The 14,712-nt window shown below is 60.9% G+C and overlaps 1 protein-coding gene and 1 long non-coding RNA gene across 4 annotated transcripts; both read left to right on the forward strand.

Moving 5' to 3' along the window:
• Window positions 1–3,497, forward strand: LOC309871684. Of its 3 annotated transcripts, XR_014315433.1 has the most exons (4): window positions 405–467; window positions 720–851; window positions 955–1,019; window positions 2,407–3,497. It is a non-coding gene; the product is annotated as an uncharacterized lncRNA (long non-coding RNA). The 3 variants fall into 3 exon arrangements; XR_014315432.1 differs by lacking the exons at window positions 405–467; window positions 2,407–3,497 and adding an exon at window positions 1–133 and having other exon boundaries at window positions 723–851; window positions 955–1,396; XR_014315434.1 differs by lacking the exon at window positions 2,407–3,497 and having other exon boundaries at window positions 955–1,396.
• Window positions 3,498–11,321: 7,824 nt separating this feature from the next.
• On the forward strand, window positions 11,322–14,308 carry TFF1 (trefoil factor 1). The gene is made up of 3 exons (XM_082744954.1): window positions 11,322–11,480; window positions 13,537–13,689; window positions 14,112–14,308. Exons 1-3 carry the CDS (start codon window positions 11,405–11,407, stop codon window positions 14,126–14,128), a joined length of 246 nt encoding a protein of 81 aa, XP_082601080.1. The 5' UTR covers window positions 11,322–11,404; the 3' UTR covers window positions 14,129–14,308.
• Window positions 14,309–14,712: the final 404 nt, after the last annotated feature.

Below are 14,712 nucleotides of genomic sequence, written 5' to 3' on the forward strand. Positions count from 1 at the left end.
CAGTCTAAACTTTCCATCGGGACACTTGAGAACCAGGGATTTTCGAACTCCTTTTCGAAAGCAGGGATTTAAAAACAGAACGTCACAGATGGGCGCGCGGACGTGAAGCCGTCCCCTGCTTCCTGGGCCAGGGGTGAGTTTCACCCGAGGGACCGGCGCTGCGTGGGACCCCAAGCTTGATATCTCTGCCACCACGTTTCCCTGCTGTTGAAGAAAGCCTCCAAGAACGTGAGGAAGAGCCAGAAATAGGGGGAGACCCTCGAATGGCCTCCCATTTATATTTTAAAAATGAAGTCGCTTGTGTTGGCACTGCTGGTGACACCGCAGAGGCTGCTGAGTGGCCTGAGCTGGCTCGCGCTTGATGGGATCGTGTTTGTGGGCAGGAGTGGCACCTGACGTCAGCATGCTTCCGCGTGACGCCGCCATGCCTGCCACGGAGCCGTGCCCTCGTGGGGCGCGAGCAGTGTGTGAGGCCGGGGTTCAGCCTCCCCTGCTGCCTCCTCCCGCCGCCCAGCGGGGGGCCTGGGTGTTCTCCCCAACCCACCCCGACCCGCCGGAGCCCTCCCTTACAACCTGCCCCGGCCGAATCTTGGGGCTGTCAGGAAGAGGAGACAGGATCCTTGCTGGGGGGATTGCTTCTGTGGTTTGGTTTTGCATCAGCTTCCAGTAACAACTGTGATACCATAAAAGTGGTGAAACGTTTTCGGTTTTGTCTCCAGCAGGTGTGAGGGGCTCGCAGTAGCTGCAACACTGACAACCAGCTTATCCCACAAGCCCTCCAACAGGTGCCAGCCTGTGGTCGGGGCTTCCGTGTCCCACGAGGTCCAGCCCAGCAGGGACACGAGGACCAGGTAAGAGCACAACCGGTGAGCTAGGACTGGGTCCAAGAACCACAATCCTTTAATGCACCATAATCCAGCCATGACCGTGTGATCAGATCTGCCTGCATTACAGGGCCCGGCCCTTGGTAATCACACGCAGAAGAAGCAAACAAGCACGGGAAGACATAAGTTGAAGGGGTAAGATGGAAATGAGTTTACTGAGGATCTTCGGACCGACTTCAGGGTGTTTGTCCAGTAAATGGGCCTCCCTGTCAGTCGGTCATGACTGATCTCTGAACCACGGGACATTCTGGCCTCTTCTTTGTCCTTCCTTCATCTCTGGGACTCTTAAACAGTATAGGGCAGAGGCCTCACGGCAGAGCAGGGACCAGAACCGCCGTTCGTGGGAAGCTCTGCTCGAGGAATTCACATGGGATCCCTCTCGTTTCTTGCTCAGTGGGAGCAGGACCGCTCACCATCAGTCCGGGCCGGGTAGACAATCCTCAAAAAATACACCCACACACCTCAGTCTGGGGTGGGCATGGACTGACACTGATCAGAGGGCTGTGTCGCAGGGCTCCATGGGGGGCCGGTGGTCACGCTGGTGGGGGACCTGGTGGACGGTGGGAGTGGGGGTCTATGTGTGGACCGGCCAGCCTTCATGCTCCGAGAGCGCGGAGGCCTGAAACCGTTTCCTCCTCCTGCAGGAGGAAGGCAGGGGTGAGTCAGCACCCCAGGAGGGGCTGGGCCAGGCTGCTCACCAAGGGGACCGAGCTGCAGATGAATGGGGGGTGCTCAGTGCCCACTTAGCCATGCTCCCTGGGACCTGGCAGGGCACCCAGCAGGTGAATTTCAGACCTACCTGCTGGGAGTCTGGAGAGACTGAGCAGGCTTTGTTCAGACCTGCTGGGTGCTGAGCTGCGTGGGGGAGGGTCGCTGCGGCTTGGCCGAGTCGGGGAGGCTGGACGGGGTGACTCAGAAATGACGGACTGCATATCGGCTTCCTTGTCTCTCCCTGCTAGTTTCAAATTCCTAGGAGGTCATGGTTGGGGCTGGGTACTGAGCCCTGCTCCGTGGAGGGGGTGCTGTGCCCTGGCCTCACTTCCGTGAGCAGGATGGGGGCAGCCGGAGGGGGGCCACGTCAGGGAGTGCCCGTGGGTCAAACCAGTCATGTTACCGAACTTCAGTTTTTAATCAGAAGGTGGTTGGGTGAATGGACCCCTACGTCCATTCAGAGCCAGTGGAGATGGGCGTCACCGTTGTGGAAGGTGATGCTTTGTTTCGAGGATCTCAGAAAGAGGGGCGCCTGGGGGGCTCAGTTGTTGAGCCTCTGCCTTCGGCTCAGGTCATGATCTCAGGGTCCTGGGATCGAGTCCCACATCGGGCTTGATCTCAGGGTCCTGGGATCGAGCCCCGCATCGGGCTCTCTGCTTGGAAGGGAGCTTGCTTCCCAGCCCCCCCGCGCCTGCCTCTCTGCCTACTTGTGGTCTCTGTCTGTCAAATAAATAAACAAAATCTTAAAAAAAAAAAAAAAAAAAAAGACCCTCAGAAAAAGCTCCTCTCAGACCTAGTAAATCTACTTCAGGTGAGGCCCCGAAGAAACAATCCTAAGCACGGAGAGATCATTCTGCACAAAGATCCTCGTGGAAGCAATCCTCCTTGTTGTGAAAAGTTGTGAGCGACCCAGATGACCCATCGTGCGAAAAATCAGTAACAAGTTCGGTTCTGGCTGTGTGATGGCCGCCGTGCACCGTCACAGCTTATTTTATGGCGTCTGTAACAGCACGGGGGAGCTTCACGCTGCCATGTTAAGTCAGAAAGAACAAGATAAAAAGTTTACGAACAACTCAGCCCCGAGGAGGAGGAGGGAGAAACAGCCGTGGGGGTCACTGCGCGGGGAGAGGGTGAGTCTCAGTGTTTCCTGGCATTCCGATTTCCTAGTCACTGAAATACATTTTTTAGGATGTATTCATTAGTTTTAGAGAGAGAGAGAGAGAGCAGCGAGAGAGGGGTCGGAGGGAGAGGGAGACTCCTCAGCCGAGTCCAAGCTGAGCGAGGGGCCTGCCCTGGGGCTCCATCCCACCACCCCGAGATCGGGACCTGAGCCAAAATCAAGAGTCAGATGCTTAACCGACAGAGCCCCCCGGGCGCCCCTGAAATGTTTCTACAATGAGCATCCCTGACTATAATAGAAAATTCTATGTTTTTATGAGTCAACTGGAATGATTTTTCCCCCCAAAAAAGAAAGGGGAGAGAGTCCCCGTGAGCCCCTCGGCCCGAGAGCCAGTCATGTGGGTGGGGGGTGTTTGACCTTGGAGGTTTCCCCACGGGCCACGCCCCGACATGTTTGCCCCGAGGCAGGCTTCCTCGCACCTTCCCTGAAGTCAAACACAGACCTGGGGCTGGTGTGGGGTGTCGGTTATCTTGCCGATTTCAACAGTCCACGCGGAGAAGCCACACATTCCTGCCCACGGAGACCTCGTCCCACCCCACAAATCACAGCGCGTGCCAGTGAGACGCCGACTTGCTCGCGCGGGGAGCAGAAACGGTGGGGGGGGGGCGGCCCTGCACTCTGCCCTCCCCCAGCTGGCCCCGCGGCAGCTGCGGCCACCCTGTTCTCCCCCACCCCGAGCCCCAGAGCGGCGCTCCAGACGCGTGTCCAGCCCCAACCGTGGCCTCCGATCATCGTAAATTATTTGATGACTAATTATTTTCCTTTCCCTCCCTGCGACGTGCAGGCCCTCGCCTGCTGCCTCCGAAGGATGCTGTGTTCGTGCTCTTTGCTCCTTTATCTTGGGTGGCTCCAGAGTTTTAAGATTCGACTCGTGTGAGAAGTTTCTGTCGTGGCAATCCTCAACCTTTGTTCATCCCCTATACTCTAAACTTTATTTTTTTTTTTTTTAAGTATTTTTGTACCCAAAGTTCTAAATATTTTCCGCAGTGGAATTTGCTCTCAACCTGCCAATGTCACAGGCACTTCCATGATTTCTCGTAACGAGGCTTCGGAATACCTACACCTTCCAGACGCTGGTTAAGCATTTACTGAGTTTTCTCTAATTTGCGTGAGAGGGAGCTGCCGCCAGGATGCTGCTGGGACTGCCGGCCACGAGGTCGGGTCAGGGCCGTGCGTCACGGCATCCTTCCCACTTCCTCTTCCATTGTCACCTGCTCTCACTTCAGTGGGACGCGGTTCCTCGCCAGAGAAAGGGACCCAAGTCTCGACACCTGTAGGGCGTGAGTCTGAGTCCAGAAGCGGTCTGCACGTAGGGGTTGCCTCTGTGTTCCCTGGAGAAAGCCCGGGGCGAGGAAGTACTAACAAGCCGCCAAGCCTCCTCCCCGGGGCTCCAAGCACCAGCCTCCCAGCCCCCACCGTGCGGCAGCAGCCCGGTCTCCCGTGGTGGTCAGGACCAGTCCCTCCCACCGCTCCTCCTCCCCGACCTGCTGTTCTGGGGCAGGACGTGGACCCGGGGTGTGTTTCCGAGTGGAAGCCAGCCTGTCGGGGGCCACGGCACGCCAGCCCACGGAGGCCATGGTCATGGGGATGGGAAGCACCACTCCTTCCAGGAGTTCCATCTGAGAGAAGCCGTTCCCACCTCTATTGTTGGCGTCTGGATGTAGGCACTTTGGTTGAGCAGGAGCCATTACTGGTCTGGGTTAAGGCGCTCGCCAAAGCGCAGGCCACCCCTGGGGGGCTGCGCACGGGATTCCACGGTCTGCCAAGCCACCTGCTCCTGGGCACGTGGCAGGACCCGTGAGTCCCCTGCACACTGTTACCTGTCCTTGCCCTGACACGCGGTGATGTAAGCCATGCCCCAGGCTATGTGCTCGGTCAGCTCACAAGCGGATGCTGCCGGTAGCTGCGGGCTGGGAGGGAAGACACGTCCAGCCCCAGACCGGGCGACTCTGTCCCTTCGTAACGGAAGGGATCCTGTGGCATCGGCATGTCTCCAGGTCTCAGCATGGGGACTCAGAAGTGGCGCCAGCCAGCACCATGCAGGTGTAGATCCCCGGCTGCCATCGCGGTCCTCTCCGCGGCCCCGCGGTCTGCGGGCAGGCAACGAAGAGGAGGTGCTCCCATCCATGAGATTTCGATCCCGTGTGGCTGACAGCCAGAGCGCAGCCTGTGGAGACCCTGAGCCCAGGGCTTGGCTTAGCCGTGCCCGGATACCTGACCCTCAGACACCGCGTTTGGGGGCCTTTGTGCCGTGGGGATGGAGAACTAACACAGATCTGCGCTGCTTCTCTTATGAGGACTTCCAGAGACCCACACGGGAGCCACATCGGCCCTACGTCCTTCTCCAGCCCTCTGGACGCATGAGGCACCATGGGTTGCCCCAACCCACTCCTGCAAGGCATTTGCCGTTCTGAACTCCCCTCGAAACTGCAAACCGGCAGCCCGACGAGGGGCCAGACCGTGTGATCACATCTCATCTGTATTACTAACGGCCCACCAGGCTTTACTGGGGTGAGCAGTAGCAGGTGCAGAAACTTTTCTCCCTGCTTTAGGTAGACTACGTCCCAGCGCCTCGTCTGCTAAGCCCCTCGCCGGCAGCCCGGCGCCCTGAGCGCTGAGACACTCCTGCATTTCGCTCCGGCATCTGGTAGCCCTTTTCCCAAACCCAGTTAGCACGACCTCCTGTCGCGGGTGTGATGGGCCAGCAGGATGGGGAGCAACGTCCAGGGTCTCTCCAGAGCCTTGTGGCCAAGCAGGTTAGCTGGTAAGACCCTCAGCCCCCCGCAGCGTGGAGCGCTGGTGCAACCTGTGCCGTAGGATGCAAAGCCCACGGGCGGTCTTCTCTGGAGGCAACGGGGGAAGAGCAGACACTTTTCAGGCCGCGAGCTGGGAGTTGGGTGCCAAGGAGCGAGCTCTGGGGAGCACAGCACGTCCGGAACCTCGGTTAAACGTTGGAGGCTGTACACGCGGGGCTCAGCGGATCCTACCGGTACCTGCTAGCCAGGAACGGGCTCTGTGCTTTTGACGAGTCGCAGAGATAAAACAAAGATCTCTGTGGCAGAGACCGCAGGTGCCACACCTGGCTTGAGGTCTCTATTGTCTGGCCGTTTGCTGAGAAACCTGCTGGCCTGGACTTTGTCGTCGTCCACGGCTTCAGCGCTGGCGAGGACGCCAAGTCAAAAGGCGTCTGTCCCGTCCCTCCCCGCCTCCCCAGGTCTTCCGAGTCCTGGAGGTGCCGCTGCTGTTGCACCTCCCTCGTGCTCTGTGATGCTGGTTTGGTTCGGACTCGGTGAGGGACTTCTGCTGTATTGTCCCTCCCCACAAGGACAGAGATGACGGAGCTACGAAGTGTATCTATTCCTGCTTCACGTGCTGGGCTGGGGGGCGGCGGGGCCAGGGGACCCCGGGTGAGACTCTGTCCCGCACCGGAAGCCCACAGGCTCACTCTTCGGTGGCCCACGCAGGGACCGGGCCTCACGATGAGCATCAGTTGGGAACAAATCTTTGATGACCGTCAGAACGTCTAAATACTCTCCTCTCTCCGGTATCCGGTCCCCCGGGGGTGTTGTAGGGAGACAAGCACCACATGCTGAGTTTCCAACCGAGACGTCGCTGCTGTCCAGTCCGGAGGCGAGAGGTCCGAAATCAAGGTGTCATTGGGTGAGTTTTACTGAGAGCGAATCTGCCCGGGGCCCCTCTCCGGCTCCTGGAGCCACGCGCATCCCGGGCTCGTAGACGGCGTTCTCCCCGGGTATTTATACCGTCTCCCTCCTGGGCACGTCTGTGTCCAAATGTCCCCTTTTATCGGACGCCAGTCATGCTGGATGACGGTCGGCGCTGAGAACCTCATCTCCACCTGGACCCCTGCAGAGATCCCACTCCCAGATGAGGTCCCACCCACGGGCGCTGGAGGTGAGGACGTCAGCACCTTCCGGGGGCGCAGGGGAGCCCAGAGCACCGGTCGATGGCGCCGATCGTTCTGGGGAAGGCTCGGGGTAGGTTTATCGTGGGCATTTGGGGTCTTGAGGTAAGGCCCTTCCTCGGCGGGAAGCCGGCGTCCATTCCTGTAGAGGCTGGAGAAGCCGTGGCGCCCGTGATGGGAGCTGAAGGTCCCCGAGTGACGGGGCACACTCTGGGCACTCCCAGGGCGGCTGAGAAGGGTGCCCCTGATAGACCCCCTCGGGCCTGAGACCCCTTCCCCGGCCGCAGCACCAGGCTTCCCACACCTTCTGTGCACGTGGAGCCCTGGAATGTTCTAGAATGCATTCTGACCTCATGAGGTCTGTGAGGGAGCAGACTGCCTTGAGTAGCGAGGCAGCCATGTGCTGGGACACTCCGGCGTGTCCCCTGCACAAGTGCAAGCCCCGTCCCGCCCACAAGACGGTCCCAGGCTCCCGTGCGCCTGTGCTGGTGCCCCTGACCCGCCCACTGGGTGTGTGTGACAACATCAGTCCTCTGAGCTGGCCCTTCCCTCTCCAGGGCTCCACAGCGCCTGCCTCCACTCGCGACAGCCCCAGGCCCCTCGGGTCGCAGGCCGTCCCCAGCAGGCCGCGGGCCAGGAGGGGTCAGACCTGACCCCCTGGAGGCCAGTCAGGCTGGCCCCGAGGAGAGCGGCTCCCCGGGTCCGCCTCTGTGGGCCACGCCCAGTCAGTGGTCTGCGGGAGCTTCGTGGGTGGCAGAGCTGCCCCCTCCCACCCAGACCCGGGGGTCCCTCTGCTGCTGGACAAGGTCCGGGGCTGGTTTGGGGTCCGAGTGCCCAGCCTCATGTTCCGGCCCACGACGTCCCCCCATGTGTCTCGGGGTCTGACTCTTCTCACGGCTGCCAGGATCTTGGTGTCCGGGACCTGGAGTGGCTGACGGTTCCCCGCTGCTGCCCGGCCAGGAGAGGACTGTTTGCCCCATGGATCCCGGCCACTCCGTCCGCCCCGGCCACCTTGGCTGCCCCGGCCACCCGTCCTCCCCGTCGGCCCGGTTCTCCACATCCACCCCCTCCGCCCCGGCCGCCCCGGCCGCCCTGTCCTCCTGTCCGGCCCACCCTCCCCATCCAGCACGGCTGTCCTGCCCTGCCCTGTGGCTCTGGGAGCTGGGCCGAGGTGGCCTCTCTACCCGCCCGTCCTCAGGGGGCTGCCTCTATCTCACTCTGCCCCGTACCCCGTCCTCTCTTACCATGTCATGCCGAGCTGGCCCCAAATCATGATCACATGACATCACTTCCTGTCACCCCCCGTTCAGCTGAGACACTGTGACATCCCCCCCACCCCTGTGGCCACCCGTGCTGGATTCCCGACCAGCAGACACGCTTGGTGGCCCACCTCAGGGACTCGTGTCCACAATGTATGACGTGATGAAGTCACCATGGTAAGAACTTCTGTGTCCCTCAGTGGCCTGGCGGGAAGCAGGCCTGTCCCTCTCGATCTGGGTGACTGCAGGAGGGTGAAATGGAGAGCCTGTTGGCCTCTCTGTGGGGGCGATGCACCCCTCAGCCTGCAGGAGTGCGGAGAGGGGTCTGCACGGGGGTTGGGACAAGACCACCGTGTGCAGAGGGCTGGACACAAGGTTGCGGCTGTGTGAGGTGACCCCGCAGGGAGGGACCCAGGAGATAGAACTCGGAGCTCACCTCCTCCGTAGCACCGCTCACAGCGGCCAGAAGCCGGAGGCCGGGAGGCGGCAGACAGGGCCACGTGGCTCCACTTCCAGGGCTCAGGAGGGCGGTGGAGACTAGCCTGCCCCGCACACTCTCCCCTGCGCTGGGAGGCGTGGCGCGGGGGCGGGAGACCCGTCAGGCTGAGCCAGAGCTGGGGCATGACACGGGGGAAAGGGGCTCCCACAAGGGGTCCTGCCCTGGCTGTGGGTCCTGCGCGGCGAGCGTCGTCACGTTCCATTGGGGCCTGTCTTGGGGTCAGTCCCTTCGTCTTCCAGCATCGCCCCACGTGACGCGACTCGTTAGCAGGCTGGCACCCGCCCCAGCACGGTTCCTGCTTCACTAGACGTCATTTAAACAAACCATCCAGGCCGGCTCTGTGGGTTAAGCACCAGACTCTTGGTCTCAGCCCAGGTCTTGATCTCAGGGTCCCGAGCTCAAGCCCGGCGTTGGGCTTCATGCTGCGTGTGAAGACTGCTTAAAATAAAACCCACCAAAGGTGTATAAGGTCATCCTGCGACCCTGGGTTACTCCCGCCGGGGGTCCTGGACTTAAACACCGGAGGGCCACAGCGGCCACACCCCACCAGTCACAGCACCACGGCCTCTAGCGCCGGGGACAGAGCCACGCATGTCCCCCACCCAGCTGTCCCCGTGGAGCAAGAGGTCACTGCAAACACACAGACACACAGGACAGACACCCGTGGACCCGAGTCTCCCTCCCTAAGAGATGTCGACCTTCCCACCACACTTCCTTCCGATTTCCTCCCGTGAAGTCGAACGTGGCGCCCACATTGGTGGCCCTGGGTGCCCTCCCTGATCCCACGTCGCGGTCCCTGCTTCCCAGACGCGTCCATGACAGGCAGGTCGGCCGCCTCCCCCGCATCCCCGGCAACGTGAGCTCATGGGGCGCAGCTCCCACCTCGCGCTCCCAGCTCTGAGCTCCGGAAACCGGCCGCACACGGGTCCGCGGGCTGGGGGCGCCCTTCCCAGGCTTCCCTGTGGCTTCTCTGCCAACAGGCATTCATTCATTCATTCATTCATTCATTCCCATAGTCTGCAGGGTCGCGATGCACACAGGTGCCGCACACTCTCTCCCCCTTTCCCGCTCCTCGCACACGCACGAACACCCGCACCCGCCCGCTCCTCTCACGCGCACGAACACCCGCACCCGCCCGCTCCTCGCACACGCACGAACACCCGCACCCGCCCGCTCCTCGCACGCGCACGAACACCCGCACCCGCCCGCTCCTCGCACGCGCACGAACACCCGCACGTCCCTCCCTTCCTCTTCCCTTCTTTCTCTCCCTTATTTTCTTTCTCTTTCTTTTTCTTCATCCTCTCCGTGTCTTCTTTTCTTCTTTTTCCCCGAAGGTACTACAGGCAATCTGCCAAGATCATCCTTGTCTCTTTCCTCCTAAGTGTGGGGATTTACCTGGGGGCCACCCAGACCCAGAACCAGTGGAATGGCTGGACTGTGAGTTTATGTAAATCAACTCCATCGACAGTCACAGACTTTTCTTCCAAATCGTTGTGCAATTCGCATGTCCGTGTCTGGGAGCTCCTGTTTGCCTCGAGAACTCAGAGGTGGTTTCCCACGATCGAGAGCATCACTGAGGTCCTGCCCCCCCCCAGAGGACTCTGCGTCCTGCCCATCCCCCAACACTGGGTCCTGCACATTGAGCCTCTCCTGGACACCCTGCTCCGCAGCCCCCGTGGTGGGGGTGGTCAGGGCTCAGGGCGGGGAGCGAGAAGGCGGCACCCCCAGTTCTGACTCCCACAGTGGCTGCCAGGACTGGGTGACCAAGTCACTTAGAAAAGCTCCTCTCCAAGGTGGATTCAGCTCAGAACCTCATCACTCACTGAGAAGATATTTCTCTTGCTGCTAATTCATTCATTGATCCATTCATTCATTCATTCCTCCACAAATGTCTGTTGAATAAGAATGATTGTCGGTGCAGGGCCTCCGGAGGCCACAGAGCAGATGGGGCGCCTTGACCTCACCGGCCTGCCGCCCTCCTGGGGGACAGGCATGCTCCGCGCAGTGTGGCAGCTGGCCGCCCCGTGCACTGGGGACACCGAGGGCTCTGGGAACAGAACTGGACCTGGTGGGGCCGGGGTGGGGGGGCCGGCTGGTGGTTGCCAGTCGAGGGGGCTTTACTGGGGGGACTGAGACAGGGGGAGGGTCCCTGGCGGGGCCTCGGCTCGGTCCGGTCGGAAGGCCAGCCTTACGTACATACGGCGTCATTTTTGAAAGGACCCTGCTGTAGAATGAGAGAGAAACACAGAAAAATTAATTTAGGTAAACAAGTTGAAATACTCTAAGTAAGATGTTGGACAGGCTCAAGTTTTCTTTTTTTTTTCTTCCTTTTAGGGGAGGGGCTGCGGAGGAGCAGAGGAAAGAGAACCCCAAGCAGACTCCCCACTGAGTGCAGAGAGCCCGGGCGGGGCTCGATCCCATGACCCTGATCACGACCCGAGCCGGAATCAAGAGTCAGGTGCTTAAGGGACGGAGCCCCCCCAGCACCCCCATGCTTGAGTTTTCAACGTCCGTGCCCGCGGGAGGGAGAGCCCTTCCCCTTGCCCCTCCGAGTCCGGCCGCCGTGGAGGGCGACCCCGCGAGCCACTGTTGACACAACTGTGCCTTTTGGGGCCAGCTCTCCCATGAGTCACCCTCCTGGGAGCGTACTGTTGACATGGGCAGGAGGGTCCCCGCTGCGGTTAGCCGTCCGGCCAGGCCTGAGACAGGAGAGACCTTGTGAACCTCAAGTCCTTCCTTCAGAATGATTACGTCCCACGGCTCTGGCCCGTATCAGCAACTCGTTTAATCAGTGGAGATTACCTGGAATGGAGGACCGGGGGGCCCTCCTTAGGCAAATGTTAGCCAGCAGTCGGCAAACAGAGCCTGCGCATAAAATGCAGGGCCTTCCCCAGGGTCCCATCCCTGACGCGTGGTCTCCCCGGAGCAGAGAGCAGGGTCACGGCTGCCATGGAGCCCAAGGTGGTCTGTGTTCTCGTGCTGGTCTGCGTGCTGACCCTCAGCTCCCTGGCCCAGGGCGAGCTCGGTAAGCGGCCCCCGTCCCGCGTCGGGGCCCGAGCCACCGTCCGCGTGTTTGAGACGAGTGTGGTGCTGGGTGCTGGGAGGATTTGGGAGAGTGAAGGCCGGCCGAGAGCACCGCACGGCCACGGCCACGGCCACAGAAGCTCTGAGCGCCACTGTGAGCATGTGGGGTGTCCCGGTCGCCTCTGGCCATGTCCGGCACCCAGCGCCCCGAGTACCAGCTCTTAAGGGTGGTCTTGGAGGTGCAGTAGGAGAGCAGCTCCCCAGGTGTCTGAGGTGGACTCTGGTCCAAGCCACCCGGGTGCCCGAGGGCCCGTTCAGTGGACGGGCATCACCTGAGTACACCCGCGGGCTCCGCGGTCCCAGGGGGCGGGTTCCGGGGGCGCCACAAGGTCGGAGCGTGCCGCCCTCTTGAGCCGCTGTCTCAGCTTCTGGACTGAGGCGCCGGGCTCAGGGGGCTCGGGGTGGGACGCTGTTTTCAGAGAGCACCTTGCAGGCTCCCCTCTGCTCCGTGTTACTTATTTTCGTCAAATGCTGTTGTATAATTTCCCAGGTTTTCCAAACCGGGATTTCCATAGAGGTTTGCGAAGAGGGAGCTAAAACCGTGGAGTCCGTGCATCTCAGGGTGCCTTCCGGTGACCCAGTGGGGAGGGGGACGACGAAGGCACCTGATGGCCTCCCAGAAGGTCCCCAAGGCAGGGACAGGCTGAGGCTGAAGGGACGCGTGGGCTTCGGGTCGGGAGTGGACGTGGCTGTGCAGTGGAAGATCCTGCGAGTGTGGCCACGCGGCCGCCCCCAGGCCCGGCTGTGGCTCCCTGTCCCCCCACCACCCGGCGTACCCCTTCTCGGTGGCTCAGGGATCCTAACACAAGGGACTCCCGAAGCCCACTCGCACGCACAGCCCCGGCAGAGACCGCACCGGTCGAGGTCCGTCCCGTGCGGGGAAAGGGGAGCCCAGAGCTCGGAGACCTGGAATTCCTGATCAGGAGCGTGAGCTGGTGGGGCTGTGAGCTGGCGAGCCCCCGCCCCACCCCGGCTGCGGGACACAGAGCCGTGTCTGAGCATGCGCGAGCACACGCACGCCCGGGAACACCCGTGCTCACACACAGCTCCTCCTGACTTCACAACCGCCCTGGGGATGGGCGACGCCACCTGCCTTCTGGGGCGGGGGGCAGACACGGGGACAGACACGGGGACACTGACGTCCTGCAGAGGCCACCCGGCCTGTGGGTTAACAGGGTTCAGCCCCTTCAGTTCTCCTGCGTAGACCACACGGGAGCCCTGCCTCCCAGTGTGTCCCCCACCGCGTGTTCCCCACCGTCCTGACTCCCATTGTCTCCCCCAACCCGCCGCTAAAGCTGCTGATTGGCTGAAGCCCCCCCCCCCAGCTCTGTGTCTTTCCTGCAAACAGACTACACCTCCTGAAATACACCTGGGTCTGTCTCGACTGCCTGGGAACCCCTGCTCCCTGTGCAGGGCACGGCCATTGCTTCATCCCCTCCTGGTCAACCTCCTCCCACAGGAAGCCCTCCTTGCTTTGTTCTGCCTTGTCCTTGTCCCTCCTGTGACTGCCTGCAGCTCCCTGGGACGGCCTCCCGGGCTGTTCTGCACATTCACTCGCTCTCCTTCTCCATCAGACTATTAGCTTCTTAATGACGTCTCTATTTTTAATTTCTGGGTCCATCCCCCGGGCTGGGGCCACCACGAGCTCAGTCCTTGAGCGACCTTCACTGCCTACTTTTGCTCTGCTGATTTCTGTTTCTAGCACACGCAGACGGTGTTCAATAGATATTTATGGGTTGATAAAACTAAGTGATAGTTGACGTGAACGAATGTGTGGATAAACAGGGTAGGGAGGTGTGACATTTGCAGATCCCGGGCACCTTGCCCTGGCCCTGAGCTGAAGGGGCTTTGCATCAGAAGATGAGGCTGGAATGTCCCTCTCACACCTTGAGCCCCAAGTCCCCGTCCGTGGTGCCAGGTGGCTGCTGGTTGCAGTGGAGAAGAGAGAGGGACATTGGCCAACGACTTACGTTCCCTCTTGCCCCCTGTACCTCCAGAGACGTGTGTGGTGGCCCCGCACCACAGGACGAACTGTGGCGCCCCAGGAATCACGCCCAGCCAGTGCAAAGCCAGAGGCTGCTGCTTCGACAACACTATTAGCGGCGTCCCCTGGTGCTTCCAACCTGTGGCTGTGGACAACTCCCCTGACGGTATGGCCAGGGTGGCTCCGTGGGGTCTGAAGGTGTAGGGTGAGGGGGACCTCATGGGGTCACAAGGCCCTGGTCTGCACATCCTGCTGTTTGCACTCACCCTGGGGCTGGGGGTGTGCATGGGGAGGTGGTCCAGCCTGCATCAAGCTGATGTTGGGAGGGGGACACAGAGACCAGGCTAGGAGACCGCTTGACAAAGAGCCCTGTCTGTGCCTGTGTTTCTTCACATCGCTCGCCGCAAGCCCCTGGTAGCTCTTTCCCCTGCTTGCACCGGAGTGGAGGGAGGAACCGAGACGGAAGGCGGGGTGTGTCTTCTAAGGGATTTTCCCACTGGTGCTGCCGAGTGGAGTTGGGTTATTCTCAAGTGAATGAACTGTGGGGTTTTCATTGCCTCGTGTCTCTTTCTCATACCTCATCTTCAGAGGAGTGCTCCTTCTAGACGCGCTTCAGGGGAGCGGGGCCAGGAGCTGGAATGGCCTCGCCCAGCAGCCCGGAGCCCAGCCACGTCACCGGCCGGCACTCGGGGCCCTCCGCGTCCGCGCCTCGGCAGGCTTCGTGGGCAGACAGCACACACCCCTGGACTCGAAATTGGCTTAACGATTAAAAGAGATGAATGTCACTCATGCTTTCGTGGTTGTTTTTTTTAATTGCCAATGATTGTCCTTTCTTGGATAGGGAGGTACACCATTTCCACATGTGGCCTCTCATGGGTCGTTCGTGGGCTCACCCCACCTTGGGGAGGCATGAAGGTCAGAGGAGGGAATGAGGCTGTTAGATGGTCACGGGCGGCTCGAGCGTCCCAGGGAGTACAGCTGGTCTGGTCCCCAGTACCAGGCAGGTGGGCTTTCCCCCCTGACGGGGAGCCCCAGGCCTGTTTTTGGGTACCTGCTGCTCATTCCTCACATTCTTTCTTACCTGACTTCTAGTCTATAAAAAGGGGGGCAGCTAGAGGCATCTCTAGGACTCTGTTCTGACTCATGAGGCAGGAGGGCATCTACTTGGAGGCTCTGGGGAATGACTTTT

The sequence above is a fragment of the Mustela nivalis genome (genome assembly GCF_964662115.1).
Source record: "Mustela nivalis genome assembly, chromosome: 1".
NCBI classification, from domain to species: domain Eukaryota; kingdom Metazoa; phylum Chordata; class Mammalia; order Carnivora; family Mustelidae; genus Mustela; species Mustela nivalis.